Below are 23,620 nucleotides of genomic sequence, written 5' to 3' on the forward strand. Positions count from 1 at the left end.
GAGGCAGGGGAGGGAGCTGGTTCTGCCTTCCTTTTGTACCCCCAGGACTTGGCCCAGGGGCCTGATAAATGCTTGGGGATTGATTAGACCCCTTTGGCCCAACCATAGAGTATATACAGAGGAATCATGTGTAATAAGCCTGGAAAGCCAGCTGGAGCCAAGGCTTTAAAGACCAGATCTTCTTGAGTTGGTAGGGGCAAGGGCAGTGCCTGGCTGCCAGGGCCTCTCCAGGAAGGGCCAGCATAGCCCAAGGAGGGTTTTTTCAGGGAAGGACGGAGCCCAGTCATTCTCGTATCCCCCATAGTGTAGCTGTGTGCTCTTCACTTCTCCCACGGATTCCATAGATCCCTGGGCGAGATGGGACTGCTGTTGGGACCCTTTTTTAAGTCACTCAACCTCGGGGTTTGGTCATTGTCTCTGCAAAAAGGAGAGACGTCAGAAATAGAGAGTGAGAGGAAAGGAAGATTTCAGATGATACCTTGGGGGGTGCCAAGTGGATGATGCCAGTGGGGGTCACTGGTGGAGATCCAGGAATACTTGTGGGCAGCAGGAAAGAAATGTGGATACAAACTGAAGATTAGAAGGGAGGAAGATAATTCACAGGGTAGAAATAGGAGGGGATAGGATGAGGTTCCTAGAGAAGGTGGTCTTGGCAGAGAGAGGGCTATCAGATGAGTAAAGGAAGAGAGAATGGAGGATGAGGTCAGGGGGTTTGACATGTAGAGAAAGTTAGGAGAGACTTCATAGTGAATGTTCTCTGTTTGTTGCTGTATTTTTAAAAATTCATTTAAAATTTAAATACAAAAAAGAAAAAGAAAAGGCATTGTAATTCATATAGCAGAACATAAGAAAGGATTAGGTCTAAAACAATAAATTTCCATTTCAAGAAAACTTATATAATAAATTCTACAAGTTGTTTTCAAATCTCAAACTACTGAAGAGGACAAAATAGGGGGTGTATAGGGAGGACCTGGCTGATAATAGATAACAGTTTGTAGCAGAACCAGTCAGCATCGTGGGACTAGGAACAGAGTGGGGAGACGGTGAGAATAATCCAGCACGGGGCTTTTTCTGAAGCGTGAGCCACCGGACAAGAGAGAAAGAACTTCTAGAGTCTAGGATATTGGCTCACTGCTCAGATGAACGATAGCATTAAGAGGGAGAGGTAACAGTGGGGAGCAAGAAGCAGCAGACATTCCCCTCCGTCCCCTCTGAGAGCAGTGGCTTCGTTCTGCAGGAGCAGGGGCAGTGTTGAGAGAAGGGGCAACTGGTAAAGGAAAGGCCGGACAGGGTTTTGGAGTGTTCTGGGCGGAAGGCTCCTCCCCAGTCCCCCAGGAGGCCAAGAAGAAGAAGGAGCACAGGAGGACCAGGTCTGAATCAAAGGGCAGTTTGTTACAAGCAGAGCAGGAATTCCAGAGGTTGTGGTGGAAGGGGCAAGGAGAGCAAGGGGACTGGCAGTGCTAGGGTTGAGTTGGACAGGGAAGAGAAGGTATGAAGTGCAAAAGAAATGTGTCGTTAATCAATCAGGATTCAGTGTCAGTGACATTGGGAAAGTCGAGGTGAGGAGGGACCCAGGAGCTCCACTGGTGAGAAGAGGCGAGGTGGGCCCCACTTTGTGGTGATCTGGTGATGTGAAAACAAACCATGTCAGTAAAAATAGGATTTTTAAAGAAGGGAAGGGAGGCTAGGGGACAGGCCTGCCCTGCATCCAGGTACTGCCCACCGAGCCAGAGGCCAGGCTGGGAGGACTGGGGGAGCGTTTCTGATGTCCTCCACTGCCAAGTGCCCAGGATCCGGTCCGCTATTTCGCGGGCCGAAGATTTCCCTCTGTTCTCTAGAATTTGGCTCCCTAATCTCGTCTGTGTGAGCTACTCCCTTCACTAACAGACTGAGACTCCTTAGGAAACGATTTTCTCGAGCTCTGCTGGCCAGAAGGCCGCGTGGCCTGGAGGGCGGCTTCCCTGGGGCCCTCGGCCTGCTTTGGTAAGCCAGCCTGGGACATGCTTCTCACCAGGTGGCAGCTGCACGAGTGTGCCTTCGAGGCCGGTGCCATCCTAGGAGGGAGGATGATTAATCTGAGACTGACAGCTGACAGCCCAAGAGCTGCTCCCCCAAGAGGAGTGTGGCCTGCTCCCCCCTCGCAGCACTTGAAAAGAGGGGGGAGCCATGCTTGGCGAGGGATCTCCGAGAGAAATGTGGGGGGTTTCTGAAGGTCTCTGTTCAAAGGGGTGTTCCTGCGTGAGCTTCCCTTCAGAACGAAAGGGGCCACTGAGGAAGCAGCCAAGGCCAGGCTGAGCACAGAGGCCCACGGGCTTTGCCCAGGGCTGGGCAGCAGCAGCACCCTGAATGACAGCAAGTGAGGGGCAGTGTTCTGAGAACCAGTCCGGTGCCTGGCTGCCCCTCTGAGGCAGTTTGGTTTAACACAGCTGCCCTTTTGAGCTAGGAACGCCTGTCTCAGTCAAAACACTGGGAGTGGGATCTGCTGCTGTTTTGGAGAAGCAAGCGTATTGAGTTCTGTGAGTTCTCCTTGCTTGCGGCTGGGAGGTGGTCCAGAACCTGGGTCTGCCCTGGGCAGCATAGAATGGGCGTGACACTAATAGCAAGGGGATCTCACGCTGATCCATTGTGGTCAGGGTGGCAGACTACTTCCCATCCCTCCTCACATAAGCCAAACAGGTGGAAACTCCCTAGGGGCAGGGCTGTCTTCCCCTTTCTTTATACCCACAGCACTTTGCTCAGTACTTGGCACACAGTAGGTATTTAATAAATGCTTGTTGACTGAATGACTCTGTGAGGTAGTTGCTAGTAGTGTCCCTGTTTTCCCAGAAAAAAACTGAGACCCCAGAGTTGGAGTCATTACAAGCACAGGGATCAGTTGGAAAGTGCTGGGGGATACAGGGGATGGCAAGAGGAGCGTGAGCAGTGTCTGAGGATCTCTCTGGGGCAGAGACCCAGCTATGCAGGAGTGAAGGACACTGGGTTTGGCAGGCTCCAAGCAAGCCTCCGAGAGGCTGACAGAGGAGCTGGGCTCCTGCCCTGGAGGCTTTGCGGACCCAGAGAACAGGAGGGGGAGCTGGCTGGAACCTCCCTGGGCTTTGTCTGGAGAACTCTTCTCTAGGTCCCCTGCCCAAAGTCTCTCCTGCCCCCTGAGTGCTGCTGGCAGAGCCTGGGCCTGACTGTCCTCGGCTGTCGTGGGTGGCCAGTTTGAGTTGGGGCCTCAGTTTCCCCCCCATAAAATGTAAAGCTTCAGCTCCCTGGCAGTCCCTGAGATCCTGCATCTTGGTTGAATGGGCAAAGGGCTGGACCCAGAGGCAGAGCCCGAGTTCAGATCCCAGCTCTGAGCCTATTACATCACGAGTGACATTTAGGCCATCCTTTCCATCATCTGGAAAATGAGGAGGGGGCACTCACTGGCCCCTGAGATCCTTTCCAGCCCAGGGTTTGATGCTGCAATTCCATCCCAACCTTTGAAGTGGGATTGGACCCCACTGGGGGTGAGGAGGCTTTGATGTGCCTCATTTTCCCTTCTAGTTCTCTCCCTCCTCCCATCGCATGATCTCAGAATTTGGAGACAGTGAAAGAAAGTGAGCTTTTCCTAAGCTCACGTGGCGGGGGCAGGAGCAGTTTCGAGCCCACACACCGGCACCTTCCAGGCTCCCCCGCAGCGCTGACCCCAGCGAGGGGGTCCGAGGGCATCGCTCTTCCCTGTCTTCCTTCCAGCAGTGAGCCTCAGCACTAACACTGCATCCTTAAAGAGTCCTTGAAGAGTTTGCCAGAAAGAAAAACCCAGAGGGGGAGAAGAGGCTATTATAGAATACTGTAGCCCAAATACTTAGCTTTTAAGTCGGTGCCTTGTAATCTAAATTTCCTGTTTACCACACGAGATTAAATCTGTTTTCTTTGAAGGCAAAAAAAAAAAAATATCTAGAAGAAAGATGAGGGTGTGGCTCCATGTTCCCATTCCCTTTCTCTTTATTGTCCCGTTGGGAAGGGGTCTGTCTCTAAAGGAAACGCTCTGGGTGGGCCAGGCCGTGGTGCCCCCACGGGGGCTGGAGGAAGAGGACTCCCAGCTGGCCTTTGCCTTGGGGCAGATCTTGAACAGACCAAATCAAGGGTCTGAACCAGCCTGGAAAGTTTGGGGTTTCGTTTGCACCATGTAATTCTCAGAAGAGACCAAATTAACAAGGTACTGATGCTTCCAGTGGAGGGTCGGGAGGGAGTCAGGAAGCAGGGGCCAGTTCTCAGACCGAGGCTCAAGCAAAAATGTCAGCAATTGGAATGGCCAGAGGTTTTTCCAGATGTTTCTGAGAACTGTTTGTGGGCAGTTAACTCATGACAGCTATACGTGGGGGAAAATGTTTTATGACTCCCTTGGAGTCTTAGTGAGAGTAAGGATTTCTGAGATGATTCCATGTCATTCGGTACAGCCCCAGATCCAGTTGTCCCTTCTGCGTGAGGAGGCCAGGAGCTGCGGGTCCCACGTCCCCTCCATGTCCCTTTAGTTTGTGGAGCCTCCTGGGAAACATTCTGCCTGGCAGAGTCTGCCAGGCCTTCTGGAAAGCTTCTTCCAAGAGGATGAGACCCGGGCTGGCTAAACCCCAGACCTTGCCTCCCCCAGGTCAGTTGGGTCGAGTCTGGGGTTCTCTGGGCCTCCACCACCTCAGCCAGACTTTAAGATTCCTGCCCTGGTTTAGTGAGGAGAAACATTTGTGTTGTGAGTGCATCCTTCACTGTGCTCCACTGGGCCCCCTCGTTGGAAGCTGATGGGGGATCTAGAAGAAACAAGGTGAAGGAGCAGCCAGCCCTGAGTGCCTGTCTTTGGTCCTGGCCCTTTAAATTAATTAATTTGTGACTATAAATGCCATCTTCCCCAGGACTGGGCCATTTGTTAAAGGGAATGGGGGGACACACACCACACAGTGGACAGAAGGGAATGGACATTTCTTTCATATTTTAAAAGGAGGGACAGGAGGAGACAGACAGACATAGAGCTTGGCTGTACTGGTTTAGGGTAAACTGATGCAAAAGCAGAGAGAAACAAGGTCGTCTTTCTGAGCATGAATCCCCGTGGAATTTTGATCTCTCCGGGAGGAGAAACTGCCCTTCACATGCAACCCAAGATCTCCAGGGCTTGGCTCCTGGGTACTTGAATTAGTCTGACACCAGAGAGCCAAGCTATGGCCCAAAGGGTGGGATGGCCTTCCTGGCCGGGAACTACAGCACCAGCTTCTGATCTTGTGGTCGCTGTGCCCCCCAGGAGGCAGGGGCACCAAGGAACCTTTACAGGGGTGTGGGGGGGGAGCTGCTGCCTCTGTCAGCACATACAGCTCCCACCTACCCGTGGGCTTCAGCTGAGCCTGGGAGCCTAAAGAGAGAGCAGTGTGAAATGTCCTTCATGTGGGAGAGCCTCTGGCCCCAGCCCCATCTGTCCCCAGCTCAGTCAATTCCAATCTTTGTTCTATCTCTGCTGCAGTCCCCAACAGAAGAGGGAGGAACCTTGGACAGAGCCTCCCCTTCCCCCCAATTTCATATTTTATCAGTGGCTGATTAAAAAAGACACAAGGAGAATAGAAATGAAGAACCTGACTTCTCTTACTTTCTCTACCTCAATCTTTCCATTGGAGGATACTGTACACTAAGGTGTCCACAAGGTGTGAAGGGGGCCCGAGCTGGAGAGGAAACCCAGGTAGGGGCCTCCTGGCCTTCTGCTCCTGTGCACCCGTTGGCCAGGGGCCTTAGGCTTGAAGCCTTCTGCCTAGGAATTCCCGGGTTATTAGAAGGCACAGCTCTCCCTTCCTTGAGAATTCATGTGGTTGCAAGGGTAGGGAGGGACCCAAAAGGCCTTCTTATGCACAGGCAGCAGTGAACCAGATTCAAAGGTAATTGGGGCAAATACAAATGAGAGGGAGCATAGATCCTGTAGATCAGTGGTATTCTCGGTCATAACATCTGTTTCCATCCCCATGGGGCCCCCCTTGCTGCCGCAGTCTGCTGCTTTCCCCTGCAGCAAGCGGTCCCCGCACCCAGAACCTCTCAGCACAGCCCATCGCATGTTGGATGGATCCCCTCTCTCTCTCCAGAAACACGAGCCAGAGTCGGTCTTTCTGTAACTCTGCCCGTTGCCCTGATCTCATCCCCAGGAGGCAGACAAGCCTGACCCTTTTCAGGTCAGTTGGAGCTCTCTTTCTCAGAGGAAAGGTCCATTAGCTCGTGAAGGCAGGGATGGCTTACCTGGGAGAAGAGGGGGAGGTTGTGTTCCCCACACCTGCCCCTTGGCCTGGCACAGTCAGCACTTGATAGCTGCTTGTTGGTTGATTGATGAATAACTTCCTGTTATTTTCAAGGCACAGACACACATCTTGCCCTTACAGAGGGGTAGGTGTGAAATAATGGGAAGGGCTGAGAGAGAAGTACCCCCTCCTGCCCCGTGCTTTCAAAGCCGAGTCCAAGTGTCCCTTCGTCTAGTGGGTCATAATTTTTAGGGGACGGGAATGGCCATTCCAGTCCCCACATGCTGCAATCTTGTAGTTTTGTGAAATTCTCAAAAAATCTAAAGGGGAATTTGAGGAAGAAGCTGTCAATCACTAAACATTTGTTAAACACCTACTGTGTGCTGGGCACTGTGCTAATAGAAAGAAGGGCCTTCAGGAAGCTCACAATCTCATGGGAGAGACAGCCTGCAGACAACTGGGTACAAACAGGATGGGTGCACAGTAAATGGGAAAGGCTTTCATGGAGCCAGGAGGTGGCAATGAGAAGGACTTGTTGTAGAGGACGGGGACTGGACTTTGAGGTTCCAATAATTGAAGATAGGGAGGGCTACACCAAGGCCTGGGAGACAGTCTGTAAAGACACTGAATGTGTGAATGTGGGGTGGAGGAGGAAGATAATGGATTCTGGCTGTGATGTGGGACTGGGGTTCGGGAGAGAGGTCCTCAGACCTGTGGAGCCGAGGGGGGTCCGCCCAGATGGTCAGCGGGCCATGGGAGCTGGTGAGAAATGGCCTGGGACAAATCCCCTACACTGTGGGCCGACCTGACCTAGGTAAAGATCCGGCAAAGGAGACAGAGAGGCAACAAGAAACAAGACCCTTGCTCCACCCCTATTCCCCCAGATCAGAGAGGAGCCGGGAGGAGAGATAAAGGAAGGGGTCGGATGCCGTGCGAGGGTCCAGAAGGATGTGGAATGAGATTAAGGGCTCCTTGGTGATTTTGGAGCAGTGATGGACTCAGAGGGTTTAGAAGAGAATGGAGAGGAAGTAGGGGCGAGATGTAGAATGCAAAGAGATGGAGGGATGGGATGCAGGGAGACTGTGTGTGTGTGTGTGTGTGTGTGTGTGTGTGTGTGTGCGCGCGCGCGCGTGCACGCAGATTAGAAGTAAGAGTGATGGGAGAAGAGATTAAAGATTTGAGAGGGTCTAGTCAGCAGGAGCCTCAGAGAGTGTCTGTGTGTGTTGTCCCCTCCATGGCCCCCGCCGGGGCCTAAGGAGAGTTGGGGATTCTGAGCAGAGGAGACTTTTATTCCCTGGCTCACTCCCTCCACCTCATCGTGTTCTGGCTTCCCTTCCCCTCAGCAGAATAAGGCTTCTTTGGGGGGGTTAAGGATCTTCTCCAACCATTTAAAAGTGTGTTTCCTGGCGGTTCGTCTCTCTGATAGCATGCCTGCCCGGGCCCGGCCTTCCCCGGGAGCTGGGGACATGGTGGCTCTGGGGTCCATCTTTCTCTGTGGCGCGGGGCATCCCGGGGACAGTTTGAGGTGACTGGTGCTGTGTGGTGTCACATGACAGAGGGGAGCTTTCCCCATGATGCCATTTCCTGCTCTGCTGGGCTGTTCTCTCCAGAAACCTCAGCCCTGCTGAAGCCTGAAAGCTTGGGGCAGCCCCACGGTGAACATGTGCTTGTCAGTCTGGCAGGAGTAGCCAGCCTTGCAGAAAGTCCCTGCTGGCAGTCCGTGACTAGGCTGCCTCCACCCAGCTCAGCACCCAGGACCTGGGCAGAACTGGCACACTGTCGGGGTGGCCCTAGCCCTGGCAAAACTGGACTGGGAGAGAGCAGCTGGTGCCATTGGTGCCAGTGTCTGAGCAGCAGATGGCAGCTTTGCCGATCGCCAGCATCCCCCCTTGGTCTGGAAGAGGCAGCTAGGAGAGCTGCCCGCCGGGCACCCTAGCAACATGGTCCTGCAAAGGACTTGTTGCTGCCGAACCCCATCTCCCCTACGGCATCCTCATGGCACAGAGCCCTGGCACAGGGCGCACATTGTTGTGGGGACCGAGCAAGCGTGACACCATTTGCTTCCAGCGTGCAGGTGCTCCTCAACGAGATTTGTTTTGAAGCGCCAGCATTTCAGAACAGGGAAGCAAACTGGGTGCATTGTGTAGTCGGGGGCCTGGGCCTCCGGGCCAACCAGAGCAAGTTAAAGTCGGATGCAGTGGGGGAGAACCAAGGCCCAGGGCCCCCCACTGTGGGATAAGGCAAACACCCAGGGGGCTTCATGGCTGGCTCTTGTTTCCTCCTAGGTCAATCACATCCATCCGGAGCGAGCTGATCCCATACTTAGTCAGGAAACAGTTCTCCTCGCCTTCATCACTGCCAGAGCGAATGGAGAAGGAGCAGTCCCCAGAGAAGAAGGACCAGAAGTCCATAGGTCAGTGCAGGAGCCGAGGAGTGGCGGCCCCCGTGTGAGCAGCAGGCCCTGGGCCAGCTCTGCTGCCAGCCTCCTGGCCGAGAGGGCCCAGATTCTCCTGGTTCCTTGGGCCTCTCCCGTAGGGCTTGGGCCGTTGCCCACATTCTTGTGGGCTGGGTCAGTGATGGAGGGTCTGGGCTGGGACTCAGGTGTGCGGCCAGAGCCTGAGGAGCCCTTTCTCCAGAGACAGGTCCTCGGGCTGCCGGGCCCATCCTTCTGGCTGCCAGTTCTTGTGGCCCAGCCTTTGCTCGCGGGGCTCTGGGGACTTCCCAAGCCTAAGAAGGGAAGCCTGGAGGAGCCGGAGTCTACCGGGAGGCAACCGCACAGACGCGGATGGTTTGCTGAGGGTGACCAAGCAGCTGAACTCTCCCTTATTTCTTTCAATGAATCGTCATCCCTCGGGAGTTGATTTTGTGAGCTCCCTTGGTCATAGAGGTGGAAGGTGAAGCTTGGTATCAGTCAGGGGGTTCAAAGCCCACGTGAGCTACCTTCTGTGTGGGTGGCCACGGGCAGCTCGCTTGTGCCAACTGCTTCCCAGAAGTGTGGTCGCTTGTCACTGCTGCCCCTCGGAGGGGCATGGGGGGACAGCCTGACTGCTGGGAAGGGCGGGGGGGAGCTCTCGGTGAGCACCTTCCCACTCCCTTGGCTGACGCCTTTCTTCCTGCCTCTTCCTCCCTCTGCCCTCCCTCCTGAAGACATTTACAGCTTCGTCAAGGACCATGACCTGCTGACTGTGGACCCCCACAACACCTATTGGAAGGACTGCCAAGGGGAGGGGCAGGAAGGCTTTGCTCGGAGCCGAGTCAGCTGCTATGTCCATGTCATGAAAGAGGGGGTCTGCTCTAGAGTGAACACCCTGGGGCTCTACATCGAAGCCAACAAGCAGGTAAGGGGGTGAGTCACTCGGCCCTGCTGAGGAGGGAGACGGGTTTGCCGGCTCAGAAATCCCAGGCAGGCGTGTCAGGGCAGGAGGGGAGACCACCGGGAAGAACCAGGGGCCGGCCAAGGCGGGGCTGCCTATCAGCTGTGGCCATCAGACCTGCCTGAGCACCAGGCTCCAGCACCCCAATGGCTTCTGTGCAGGGGCTTCAGCGGGGCAGGGTGAGCTGCCTTAAGGAGGCTTGGTCTTCACTCCCTGGGCCCAGGGTCCTCTGAGGCTCCCAGGGGTCCAAGAGTCAGGACAGTTGTTCTGACTGTTCATAAAACGAGGATTTAGAGCTAGAAGGACCTAGGTCTGGCCCCTCGGTTTTACAGATGAGGCTCAGAGACGGACAGTGACCAGGACTGCCCCATGGAAGAGGGCTTAGGTTTGTTCTGCCCGGGCCCTGCAGAGGCCACGAGCTGTGGGGGCAGATCCTAGCAGGGAGCGGTGGCCCATGTGGAGTCAGGGGGAGCGGAGAGGAAGACCCCCAAGGCTCTCTGGCCATTAGTAAACCGTCCTTCGTCTCTGCCTTCCTCTGCAGTCAGTTACTAGGCTGGCCAAGGCTCGTACACACACCTCAGGTACCTGTCCATACACTCATGTCAGCCACCCATTGGTGGGCAAGTACACGTTCCAGCTGACCCTCCGTGCCCTTACTTGGGCCTTGGCACGTCTCTTTCTGATCGGAAATCTTCAGGACTCTCTGTTGTCTGCCAGAGGGTGTTCACCCCCCTTTGCCTGGCATTTGGGATCCTCCGCACCTGGCAGCCGCCTCATCTCAGCCATCACTCTTCCTTGTACTCTGCACAGCTAGTCAGCCAGCCACCATTTATCGTTTATAAAGCACTTTGTCCCAGCCGGTACCAAGTGCTCGGGATACAAAAACAAGCAAAAAGAAAGGTCGTCCCCACCTTGAAGGAGCTTACAGTCTAATGGGGAAAGAGAGTGGAGCAAAAAGGGAGTGGAGGCAGGTCTCAGGAAGAACCTCTGCATGCTTGTGGCACCCATCAGCACACCTGGCCCATGCCCACCCTTTCCCCAGCATGGAGTCCCCAAAAGGAACTTATTGATGGGAGAAGGGGGCTGGCTGGCTTGGCAGATGGATGCCCCAGTGTCAGAAGGCAACAAAGCTTACTTAACCCGCCAGGCCCCTGTACTTAGAAAGCAAGAAAGAAAGGTTCCCCACCCCACCCCACCCCCGCAAAACAAAACAAAACAAAACAAAAAAAAAAACCAGCTCTTACCCTCAAGGAGCTTATATTCTAATAGGGGAAACTGAGCAAACAGCTGTGTACAAGATAGACACAAGGCAGATGGAAGGTAATTTCAGAGAAAAGGCACTGGCAGGGTGGGAGGGTGAAGGGAAGGTGGCACTAGAAATGCTTCTTGTAGATCAGATTTTATTTTATTTTTATACATTTTTCTTTTCTTTTTTTATTATTATTATAGCTTTTTATTTACAAATATATGCATGGGTAATTTTTCAGCATTGACAATTGCAAATTCTTTTGTTCCAACTTTTTCCCTCCTTCCCCTCACCCCCTTCCCTCAGATGGCAGGTGGACCAATACATGTTAAATACGTTAAAGTAGAAGTTAAATACAATATATGTATACATGTCCAAATAGTTATTTTGTTATACAAAAAGAATCAGACTCTGAAATATTGTACAATTAGCCTATGAAGGAAATCAAAAATGCAGGCAAACAAAAATAGAGGGATTGGAAATTCTCTGTAGTGATTCATAGTCATTCCCAGAGTTCTTTCGCTGGGTGTAGCTGGTTCAGTTCATTAATGCTCTATTGGAACTGGTTTGGTTCATCTCATTGCTCATGTCCATCAGAATTGATCATCATATAGTCTTGTTGTTGAATCTCTTATATAATGATCTCTTGATCCTGCTCCTTTCACTCAGCATCAGTTCCTGTCAGTCTCTCCAGGCCTTTCTGAAATCCTCCTGCTTGTCATTTCTTACCGAACAATAATATTCCATAATATTCATTATACCATAATTTATTCAGCCGTTCTCCAACTGATGGGTATCCACTCAGTTTCCAGTTTCTGGCCACTACAAAGTTTAGGTTTTTCCTTTTTTTTTTAAAATAATTATAACTTTTTATTGACAGAGCCCATGCCTGGGTAATTTTTTATAACATTATCCCTTGCACTCACTTCTGTTCCGGTTTCTCCCCTCCCTCCCTTCACCCCCTCCCCCAGATGGCAAGCAGTCCTATACATGTTAAATATGTCACAATATACCCTAGATACAATATATGTGTGCAGAACCAACCAGTTCTCTTGTTGCACAGGAAGAATTGGATTTAGAAAGTAAAAATAGGTTTTTATTTTCAAAATAAAGATAAGTTTTCAACATTCACCCTTGTAAAACCTTCTGTTCCAAATTTTTCTCCCTCCCTTTCCCCCACTCCCTCCTCCTAGACTGTAATCTAATATATGTTAAACATGTGCAATTAGAAGATCAGATTTTAGCTGGAACTTGAAGGAAGCTCGGAAGCCAGGAGGCAGAGATGAGGAGAGAGGGCACAGCCAGAGGAAAAGTCCGGAGTCTGGAAATGCAGCGTCCTTTGCAGAGAGCAGCCAGTGTTAGCAGATTGTAGGTATCTAGAGAAGGGTAAGATGGAAGGATACAGGCAAAGGAAGAAGGGCCCAGGTTAAGAAGAGCTTTAAGAGCCAAAAGAGGTTTTGTATTTGATCCTGGAGGTGATGGGGAGCCCTGGGGATTTGTTGGATGACGGTAGGGGTGACATAGCTGGACCTGTGCTTTAGAAAGACCATTTTGACAGCTGAATGGAAGAAGGATTGGGGTAGCCTGCTGGCAGGCTCATACAGAAATCCGGGACTCAGGGCAGAGAAGGTGTTGGGAAGCTGTGATCCCCAGTCCCCGGTAGCCTTGGCACTCTCTCTAATGGTGGGATTTCTAGCCATCCCTTAGAACCCAGACTAAGGAGGAGACTTTCCTTCCCCCGGGGCAGGAAACCCCCTTCCCGCAGAGCCCTCTTGCAGAGGTGTGGGCTGCCCTGAGCTGCCTGTTACAGCATTGTTGAGGAACGTTTTCTATGGCTCTCTTGACCTGTGCTTGGGTCGGACCGAGCTGTGGAGTCCCGAGGAGGCAGGAGGGTCAGAACTGGGAGTAACTGAGAAGCTTCCTGAAGTTCATCCTATAGTCTTCCCCAGCTACGGCTGCTCCAGGGCCCCTCTGCCTGCTCCAGGTTCAAAAACAAGCAGACTTTGGTGTGGCATGGGGATGGGAATGGAGAGGTCAGTCAGCAAACATCGATTAGGCACTTACTGCATGCTGGGTACTGTGCTAAGCACTGGGTATACAACAGCTACTGATGTGGTCCCTGTTGTCTGGGAGTTCACAGGCTTCTCAGGGAGACAACATGTATGTAATAAGTCCTTGACAAGTTCTCTGTTGAGTAACTAGTAGGGCAGTTGTTGGTCCAGGGTTCGAGCCCAATGATAAGAGAGTTGGGCTGCGGGGCAGCTAGGTGGCGCAGTGGATAGAGCACCAGCCCTGAAGTCAGGAGGACCGGAGTTCAAATCTGGTCTCAGACACTGTCTAGCTGTGTGACCCTGGGCAAGTCACTTAACCCCAATTGCCTCAACAAAAAAAAAAAGAGAGAGAGAGAGTTGGGCTGGATGACTGACTTTCAAGGGCCCTTCATCTCTCTTTAAATCCTATAGTCTGAGGAGGTAACCCAGAAACAGGTAAGAGCAGTGGAAGGAGAGGTCTAGGAGGCCCCAGTGTAGCAGCTCTTTCCTGCAGGAGTCACAAAGTCTTCCTTTCCTTCTTCAGATTCCCAAATTGTTGCCTGTTCTCTGCCCTGAGGAAGCCTTACTTCATCCATCTGCACAGATCTCTGACCAGGCTATGGTGAGCGTGATGGGACCCTCGCCCTACTGCAGAGCAAGGGGCTTTTCCTAGCATGGAAAATCTCAAACCTGGACCCTGGTGAAACACAGGGAAGTCCCTAGGATCTCCTAGGGAGAGGGAAGCTCTGGCAGATCCTCACTGTGCCCCGTCCCCTCCTCGAGAGAGGGTGCACTAAATTGTAGCTTGGAGATGTGGGCAGGGAAAAGGGCTTGGGGAAGGGGGAAAAGAGGGTGTGAGGGGTATGGTCCAGAAACGCTGGGTTAGAAGTTTCACTGGCTCCTCTGCACTTATGCAGGTTGGGGTGGACAGCATCATAGGACCATCTGTGCAGGTGGGCGAGAAGACTTCCATCAAACACTCCGTCATTGGGTCCAGCTGCCTCCTGAGAGACAGAGTGAAAATCACCAACTCTCTGCTTATGAACTCTGTCATCATTGAGGAAGGGTAGGTCCTGTCTCCCCCCAACACGGCCCCACTCAGGGCTGGTACTGGGCTGTTCCCCCCGCCCCCATTCTCTTTATTTCCCCTTCCACCCCCACCATTTTCTTAGTCTGGAACCCTTCCTGGAGTGGGGGCCAGGTCAGACCATGTAGCTGATCCCTAGGAAACTGAGGGCCTTTCAAAGGAGAACAGAGGTGGCTCAAGGAAGAAGCAGGGGTAGGTCCTTCGGAGGACTGAAAAAGGCCACCTAGCAGGGTTACAGGGGGAAGCAAAGTTCCGGGTAAGGAGTTGGGGCTGTGCTTCGGAGGCCTGCTCCTGTTTGGTGCAGAGCTAAAGGACTGAACACAGACAGGGCAGTGACTAAGATGGGAAGGGGCTCAGAGGGAAGGCCCCAGGAGCAGGGCCAGAAGGAACAGGGGAGTTTGGGGCCGAGGGTCAGCGCACATTTCCTAACCCCTGCAGCCAGCAGCAGATTGAGGCGCAGAGCTCCCCTGCCAGAAAAGCGTCCGAGGCCCAGGCTGAAGGCCTCGCCATCTCCCACGGTGAGCCCTGAGGGAGCCTGTTACCTGTCTAGAGGCAGCTGAAGAGCACTGGGGGAGAGCTCTGGGGCTCCAGTCTAGAGTCCTGCCTGAGATAGCTATTTAGTTGTGTGAGTCCAGGCAAGTCGCCTCAGACCCTTCTCTATAGAATGGGGTCAGTAATGCACCAGCCTCCCAGAATTTCTGTGAGGGTCAGACTTCTGGTAATATTTGTGAAGAGCTTTACAAGTCTCATGGTGTTCTGTACGCGCTGGTTGTTGTCCTCCTCTGTTTTCTCCCAGGGATGATGCATCCTTCTGAAAGGACTAAAATTGTGGGGGGCGCAAAGGGTGGTCAGGGCAGAGATAAGGGTATGGATCACACGTGGAGAACCTGGGTGTTCACTGGCCCCACAGGATCCCCTCCAGGCTTGGTTTGGGAGAAGCACATAGGCAGACAGCCCACAGGACTGGTTAGGATGCAGGCCTGGACCTGGGAAAGAGTGGGCTTCTTTAGCTCTGCAATGGAGGCTTGAGGAGTCAGCACCTCTCCATGATGCAGCTGAGCCTCCTGCCATCGGTCAGGCTGTCCTTCCACAGTCGGGAGCACTTCTCGGCCCGCCGTACTCGGGTGAGCAGGGCTGCCGAGTCTCCAGGAGGGTTTCAGTCCCTCTCCTGCCTGGGCCTAGGCCTTAGAAAAGCGATTTCAGCCTAGATGGCAGAGCGCGGGGGAAGGACAAGGGTGGTGTGCGTGGGCTGCAGGTGTCCCTATGGAGACAGACTCCTCCATCCGTGCCGTCAGAGAGCCACTGGAGTACAGAGTAAGGAAGATGCTCAGCTTGCTGGCCTGGCCTTCCCTGGGAGAGCGCATTCAGTTCTGGGCACCCAGTTTAAGCTGGGGGGCATCCCAAGGTGAGCAGTTAGTGCCATGAGAAGCTCCTTTGAAGTAATTGGGCCCTTTTGCCTGGAGAAGGAAAGACTTGGGGGCACTGCCCCAGCTATTTGAAGGACTGTGATGGAGGACAAGGATTAGATCAGGAGTGGTGGGTTGGAGTTGCAGAGAAGCAGATTTCAGATTTAGATAAAGACCATTTATGAACTGCTGAAACTGTCATAAAGTATAATTAGTTACCTTGGGAGGTAGTGAGTGACTCGGTGCCCAGTCATTGGTAAAAATGACGCACGGCACGGGCCAGACTCATGCTTGAGACATGCAAGTTGGCACTGAGTGAGTATGACCAGTCTGGGGCTAAGCATCCAGCTAGCTCAGAAATGTGCTTAGGTACTGCAGATGGAATCTGAGCAGGGCTCACTAATGTCATTGACTGAGTCACTGCCCTGGCCCTTTTTGGCCTTGGGTGACCCCTGAAAGGCTTTTACCAGGTGGGTCTGTGAGCATTCCAGGCCCTGAGCAGCCCTTCTCCCTTCTTCCTGGCCGCGCTGTGGCTGAGCTCAGCCTGGACCTTTCCCGAACGGCAATGAAAAGCAAACCGTTGGCAAGCAGGCTTTGGAAGGCTTTACCGGGGCTCCGCCTGCTCTCACTTCAGGCACCGCTCCATCCCAGGGCCTTGTGGGAGAGTGCCCGAAGCACCCCACGGGCCATTCGTTGCCTTATTGGATGTAACTCAGGCTAGCCTTCCTTGCCAGGCTAGAACAGGCCGCGACTAGAGAAGCAGGGAGAATGTCAGCTGTCTGCTGGCTTTGGGCCTAAAAGGCTGCCCACAGCCCACGTATGCCCATTACCCATTCGTGCAGGATGATAAGATCAGGCATTCTGCAGCACCTAGTGGGCTTCACTCAATTATTGGGTGTCATTTGAATTTTAATTACTCATAGTAATTCTTATATGGCTCAAGTAATTTTGGAAAATAATTAAGATGTAGTCACCTGAGGACTAATCCCACCTCAGCTATTAAATCTGGGCTAAGCGTTCAAGGGAAAGGGTCTGCATTTGCAGAGAAATGTTCTTGTCTCATTTCTCAGGTATCTGGCTCTCAAATGAGAAAACTTACTGAGTTTTTGAGACCAAAAACTGAAGAAAGGCGTGAATAATGAATTGCCCCCAAAGGTCCTCAAGCCCCCTTGCCCTTCTTTACAGCATTGGGAAGCCTGTGAAATGGAAGCGGAGTGAGTCCATTGTGAAGGGCCTGAGTGATAGGAAGAGAGTTGTCCCCTCTTGGAGCTGGGAGTGAACCAAGTACGCCATGTCAGCTTCTCACCCGTCCATGTACGGTCTCTCTTTCTAGTGGAGGCCAGTGCCCAGGATGCCAAGCCTGCCCTGACAGTCAGCAGGCACTGCCTCTGCTTGGGCTCTGAGGGGACCGCAGAGGCCATCACAGCCATTCCCACACAGGCCAGCATAGACGGAGGGCTGTGTACCTGCTGGCTCCGAGCGTGGCTGAGCAGAGTCTGCTGAGCCAGACAGGATGACGCTGTTTGTGATTCCAGGGCATCAGCGAGCTGGCGGGGCAAGTTCAGACTTTGTCTCATCATTTCTTACCTAGGTAATGGCAGCAGCCTCCCAACGTCTCTCTGTTGCCATTCTCTCTCCATTCCAGTGTATCTTGCCAAAAGAGATCTTCCTAATGTACTGCTGCTTTGCTCAGGTATCTTTAGTGGCTCCCATTGCCTCTTGAATAAAATTTAAACACTTGATTCCAGTATTTAAACCCCAAATGTTGACATTTTATTCACAGTCTAGATCCAAACAGACTTTTTTTTTTACTTTAACTCCTGCTTCATGAAGCAGTTGTATCCAAACTGGACTGCTCACTGTTCCCTTGAACTTGATTTTTCCATATCTTTGTCCAGAATTTTACCTCTGCCTGAAGTGCTCTCTTCTCCTAACCTCCTTGACTATCAGTATTGCTCAGCTTAGAGGATACCAGTTTGTAGCCTCAGCTGGAAGGGAGGGAGCTCTAAGGAGGGGCCTCTTTCCTTAGAATTGTAGAGCACTTTCTCCCTATTTGTCTCATGGGCCTTCTAGGTCAGCTAGAATGACTCCATTTGTGTTCACCAATCCCTTTCTCTGCTGAGCCCAGGGTGTCTACCTAGGAAACAGCCATACTATGGGCAGAAGCTAAGATAAAGTAGAGTAGAGGCAACCCCCTTTGTGCACTTTACGGGGGAGACTAACCAGAGTACTATTATAAACTAAGCTTGTTGTATAGTCCATACAAGAAGTATGGTCCCTTTGTGAGTTAAAGGAGAGATGTTGTGAATGTAGAAATAATAAAATTTGATAGCATATTAGGAAGATGGGGGGAGGGAATTCAGATTAAAGATCATAAAAAAGGGAAAAGGACCCACATGTGCAAAAATGTGGCAGCCCTTTTTGTAGTGGCAAGAAACTGGAAACTGAGTGGATGCCCATCAGTGGGGGAATGGCTGGATAAGTTATGGAATATTATTGTTCTGTAAGAAGCAACCAGTGGGATGATGTTTTCAGAAAGGCCTAGAGACGTGCACTGGTGCTAAGTGAAGTGAATAGAACCAAGAAGAACATTATGATGAGATAAGCGTGGCTCTTTTCAACAATGAGATGATTCAAGGCAATTCCAATAGACTTGTGATGGAGAGAGCCATCTGCACCCAGAGTGAGGACTATAGAGACTGAATGTGGTCATCTTTTTTGGTCGTTGTTTTTGCTTGCTTGGTTTTTTTCTTTCTCATTTTTTTTTCCTTTTTGATCTGATTTTTCTTGTGCAATATAATAAATGTGAAAATATTTTTAGAAAAAAAAAAGAATTCAGCTTAGGATGTCAGGTGTCCATTTTATATCCAAAAGACAGTCAGTCATGTGGAAAGGAAGATGAGAGCCAATGGTCTGGAAACAGATCTGGGAATCATCTACATTGGGATTATAATGAAATCTATAGGAATTGATGAGGTCACTAAGTGAGAGTACAAAAGGAAAAGGGAAGAGAGCTTAGGACAGAGCTTTGGGGGATGTCCAAGGTAACAGCATGACGTGAATGAAGCAGAAGAGACAGAAGGATCCACAGAGTAGAAGGGACTTGAACTGATCTGACTTCATCATTTTGGGAGGACCTGCCCAAAGCCCCACAAATAGTAAGTGCAAGTGCCAGAGCCTTTCTCCTGTGCCCTATGGCTCCCTTCCAGACCTGTCTTAGACATAATAGGAGATTTTAAAAGTTTTTGCTGGATTGGGTTGAGCCTGGTACTTTTTTAGCAGGAGCTTGTTGCTAGTCTGAGGTTGAGGTTGACTTTGTTCTAGGCACTGTTGTCTTTTCAAGGATTTTAAGCAGAGGAGTAAATCCATTTATTCACTATAAATTGATTAAATGCCTGCTGTGGGCAAGGCACTGGGCTGCTGCTGAGTGTCCAGAGAAAGTTTATTTTACCAGGGACATAGATAAGTCAGTATGAAAAATGCGTAGGTAGTTGGGATAGGAAAAGGAAACTAATGTCTTGAAGATTGGGCTTGATAGGAATCTTGAAGGAAGCCAGAGATTCCAAGAGGAAGAGGTGAAAAAAGGTGCATCCCAGGCTTGGGAAGCAGCCTATACAAAGACATGAAGGTAGAAGATGAAATGGCCCCTGTGGGGACACAGTGACAGAAATATCTAGGGAGGGAAATATGGAATCATTCGGAGACAGACTGTGAAGATTTGTAAGTGCCAAAAAGTGTGCTTTGGGGCCTAGAAGCCCAGAGGGAACCACTGAAGTTTCTGGAACAGGAGACTTAGATTTGTGCTTGTGTCATATATCAATGTGGGAAAAGTTTTTGGTACCAGCAAAATCAATGCAGCTATTTTTGAACAGATGTCTCAAATAAGAGCCTAATACCCAGCATGCCGAATATTCTGATATCAAGTACAATTCTCCAGTGGACAAGTAATCCGAGAAAAGATGGCACCAGTAAGAGAAATGTAAATCAGAGAAATTCCGAAGTTTCACCTCACTCCCAGCCAATTACCCAAAAATGGTCAGCATTGGAGGAGTTGTGAAAAAGTATACACTTGGTAGAGTGGGTGAAGTGGCCTGACCATTTTGGAAAATGATTGAAATTGGATTTTGGAAATCATTAAGACATCCAAACCCTCTGACTCTCACCACACAGTTTAAATCCATCCAAAGGCTAGAAATACAACTAAATATTTATAGCAGTACTTTTTGTAGCAGCAAATAACTGGAAACAAAGTGATTGTTGTGGTTCATGAGTAGAATGGAATCTCCTTCTAAGTCATTAGAAATTATAAATATGAAAAATCCCTAGATATATCGGAAGTCCTAAGAACCAATGGGGAGGGAAGTGTGCAGACTTGGGCAGTGACCGCTAACATAATGTCCATGGATGGAACAGATACCGACCTGCTTTCTTCTATTTGGAGAAGGGCTGAGAGAGGAAGATGGCCTTCTCTCCGGTGAGGGAACATACCATAGTCTATAAGACATAGCCTTTCCCTCTTTCTTACCTTTTGTTTCAAGGGAAAGTGAGCTTGAGGAAGGGGAAGGACAGATTCAAAAATGGAGGTGATATTTTTAAGAGACCCAAAAAAGGACAAACTGCAATAATAATGTTTACACTAAAAATATGGACTTTCACTTTGGCAGCTGAGAGATGGGAGAGATTTGAAAGGCAAGGAGATTAAAGGGGCTCTTGCAGTAGTTCAGGGGCGATGATGAGGGGCTGGGCTAGGGGGTGGCTGTGTGAGGGGAGGAAAGAGGACAGATACAAAAGGTGTCATGGGGGGAGCACTTAGTGCAGTCGCTAGCACATAGTAGGAGCTTCGTAATACACCGAGAAGCAAGATTAGGAATGGAGTGGATGTGGGGAGGGAGGCTGGAAAGAGTTGGGAATGATGCCCCAACTTTGAGTGCCAAGAAGGTGCTTCAGCATTTTGCATGAATTTGTGTTGGTCCTTTGGGCTTCAGGGCTTTGCCCAGGATCAGTGTGAGGGGGGAGTCTGTGTGTAACTAGCCCAGCTTCCAGCCTCGGCCGGCCTGCATGCTTCTGGATCTCTGGATCCGCCTGGTCTCCCATTAGGTGCCTCCCTCATTCCTGTGCCCCCAGGCAGGCTGATGGGGAGGGAGTCCCCTAAGGGGATGAAACAAGCTGGAAGCCCCGCCCTCAGGGCCTTCATTCAGTCCCCCCGCCTGGTAGCCAGACAGGGATCCCAGGCCTCCCCAGGCTGGTCCTTCCTGGCCGAGCGGCCTCGAGGCCAGACCTCTGTGATTGAGCCCGGCTTCCTGAAATGCTCATCTTTCTCATTGCAGAGCCTCAGATCATCACGGGGAGGGTGTAATTGAGGGTTGAGTTTGGGATTCCTGCTGGTGCTGCACATGTGGGCGCCACTGTCCCTCTCCCCATCTCCATTCTGCGTATGCAGCTTGCCCAGAGTTCCAGCCTCTGCTCTCCAGGGCGGTCCTGCCCTGCCAAGTTACCCTTGAGTTAGTGAAGCAGGCCTTGGGAGAAAGGTGCAGGCCATTCCTCCTTTGGGATCTCCTCGTTCTGCTTCCCAGATTCTTCCTGGCTCATTTGGGAGTTTTCCCAGGCCCTGGGCTGCATCCTTCCCCACTATTTCCACGGCCTTTGCTTTGCTGCTTTGCCACAGGGAAGAGGCAAGAGAAGGTTTAGGAAGCCAGGGCTCGCTCTGTCCTCCAAGCCCCAGCTTGTTATGTCCTGGGAGCCTTTTTAGCTGGGCCTCCCCCCAGAACAGGCCAGGCCCACCCAGCCCACACAAGAACAAGACTGTGCTGGGCCTCCTTTCCCCTTTCATGCAATCTCTGACCTTTTAGAAAAACAAAACAGCGATAAAGAAGGGCCTGGAATGTTACAGACTGTGTACATTTGTCTCTGGGTTTCTTTTGAGGTTTGTTGTTTACAATGGTGGGGGGAGGGGGAGTGACAGCCCCGCCAGGCTGGCCAGCGGCCTTCCTGAGTGCTGTTTCCGGGGGGTCTCCTTCGGTGGTCTGCACCTTAAGTCCTTGTAAACCCCTGCCTCGGTCTCCATGGCCAGTTCCCCCCCCCCCCTTCCTATTTTTCATTCCTTCTCTTACTGACGCCTCTTCCCCTTTTCCCCACTCTGTCTTTGGTCTGCACTCCTAGTGCAACCCCCATCCTGCGCAGGGTCCTAGGTTCGGAGCCGAGGGTCCTCAGAGGCTGGCTAGTCTGACCCCTTCATTTTATAGAGCAGGAAACGGGTCCAGAGAAGTCTCTGAGCTGGAATTGAATCCAAGTTGTCTGATTACTAATAAGAGCTCACATTTACATAATTTTACAAAGGGCTTTCCGTACATGAAATCATTTGTTTTTCACATCCCTGTAAAGCAGGTCCTAATAGATCTCCATTTCACAGATGGAGAAACTAAGGCTGAAAGAGATTCAATGGCTTGCCTAGTACCAGAGCGCTAGGTGTCTGAGGCAGGAGGAGACCTTGGGATTCGTATCTGGGCCCTGTTGTTTCCCTATTGCTACAAATAGATGGGATTAGGCTGTAGAATTGGGCTGACTTGTGGGTCTAATTAGAGCTTAAGCTTCTTGTGGGCAGAAGTTGGACTCCATCCCTTACTCTCAGCCTGCTGCTTACGAGGAATAAGTCAGGGGCCTACCTGTGCCTGCTGAAGTGGGGCACGTGCCCCTCCTAGCTCCTTGTTCCGGTTTGGGGATTTGGCCAGTTGCTAATTGTGCCCGGCTCCCAGCTGTGTGTGTGAGCACAGGCACATGGGCTCGCTCTCTCTCTCTCTCTCTCTCTCTCTCACACACACACACACACACACACACACGCCCATGCACACAGGGCCGGTTTGGAGCTCTCTGCAGAGAAAGGAGGGCAGCATTTCCCGAACCTGGCCCAGCCCTGCTGTCCCCTCGGGCTTCTCCAGATGATCGGGTCTCTGTCTTACAGATGCAGCATCCAGGGCAGCGTGATCTGTAACAATGCTGTCATCGAGAAAGGTGCAGACATCAAGGACTGCCTGGTCGGCAGCGGTCAGCGGATAGAAGCTAAAGGTAAGGCCTGGGAGCGGTCCCGGAGGGCTGGGCCATGGTGGGGGCGAAGTGGGAGGGGGGGCTGCAATGGCCTCCGGCCCAGGTGGGACCGAGTGTGTAGAACGTGGTGGAATTGCTGGACCACACAGTCCAGCGCAGTGTTGGCCACAAGGGAAAATGGGGGCCAGATAGGGAGGTGGGGAGGTTCTACCGGTCAGTGTCAGGTCTGTGGCTCGGGGACCGGTGGCTGCCAGGGAAGTTGTGAGCTTCCTAATCCCTAACTAGACATACCTCCTGCCCTCCCCAGGAGAGCCCAAGTTGTCCCCGGGAAAGAATCCCAGTGTGGCACTGTACTCCTTCTGGAGCTCCCCAAGCCCTTCTAGAATCTTGGAGCTGGGAGTCCCCCCCCAGACCTGCTCAGGAATCCCTCCCGTCCCCCTTATCCTTTCCTCAGCCTGGGCTGAGCTGGTGCAGGACGAAGGAGGCCTTCTCTGAGGCAGAGGAAGAGCTCTTTAGAAACCAGCATCAGTAATTTTTAAAAATATAACAGGGAGTCTCCACATTTCAGCCACAGTCCCTGTACATCTCATCCTCGGCCTTTAGATAACCTAGGGATGGGGGTCTCTGCGGCTTCCAGAAATAAAGAGCAGCACAGCCTGTCGGAGGGCCCTCCCCTCCCCACAGCCTCTTCTCCCCCTGCCAGCTTGGTCTGCCCCTGCTTTCTCTCCCAGCTTCGAGTTCAGGATCTCCTCCTTCACCCCTTGTGTTTGTATTGAAATGCTCCATGCTGTGCAGAGCCCCAACCCCGCCCTCCCAGAGGCAGCAGCTTCCTGCCCAGTCTAGCTGAGCGGCAGCTCCGGGGCAGCCAAGGACTGTTTCCCATTTGGTAGAAAGGGTTTCTAAATTAGGGGATGTAATGGAGTGAGTAAACACAGGGCAGGGCTGCCTCTCAGGGCCCCAGCTCCCTGGTGGGCCAGTGCCTGGGGCTTGGGCCACCCTCCCTTCCTCAGCCTCCTGCCGTAGCCAGGGCCCACCTGCTGTAGCCAGGGCCCACCTGCCTGCCTGCCTTTACTTTCAGCACACTGGAGCTGTGGGGGGCATTGGGGGCCAAGCGGACCAAGGCTTCCTCTATCCGGCCTGCAGCTGACCCCGCTGCTGACCTCCGGTCTTCCTTCTGCAGCCACCCCTCAGACCCCTAGAACTGGA

At 52.0% G+C, this 23,620-nt stretch overlaps 1 protein-coding gene across 1 annotated transcript in view; it reads left to right on the plus strand.

The window, feature by feature from the left end:
• Window positions 1-23,620, plus strand: part of EIF2B3 (eukaryotic translation initiation factor 2B subunit gamma) — a 71,939-nt gene that overhangs the window by 43,646 nt on the left and 4,673 nt on the right. The window contains exons 7-11 of the mRNA XM_051999885.1: window positions 8,516-8,643; window positions 9,378-9,568; window positions 13,425-13,502; window positions 13,798-13,946; window positions 22,332-22,435. Of these exons, the coding sequence (XP_051855845.1) occupies window positions 8,516-8,643; window positions 9,378-9,568; window positions 13,425-13,502; window positions 13,798-13,946; window positions 22,332-22,435 (650 nt within the window). The remainder of the gene's footprint in view (window positions 1-8,515; window positions 8,644-9,377; window positions 9,569-13,424; window positions 13,503-13,797; window positions 13,947-22,331; window positions 22,436-23,620) is intronic.

This window comes from Antechinus flavipes, chromosome 4, assembly GCF_016432865.1.
Source record: "Antechinus flavipes isolate AdamAnt ecotype Samford, QLD, Australia chromosome 4, AdamAnt_v2, whole genome shotgun sequence".
In the NCBI taxonomy this organism is placed as follows: domain Eukaryota; kingdom Metazoa; phylum Chordata; class Mammalia; order Dasyuromorphia; family Dasyuridae; genus Antechinus; species Antechinus flavipes.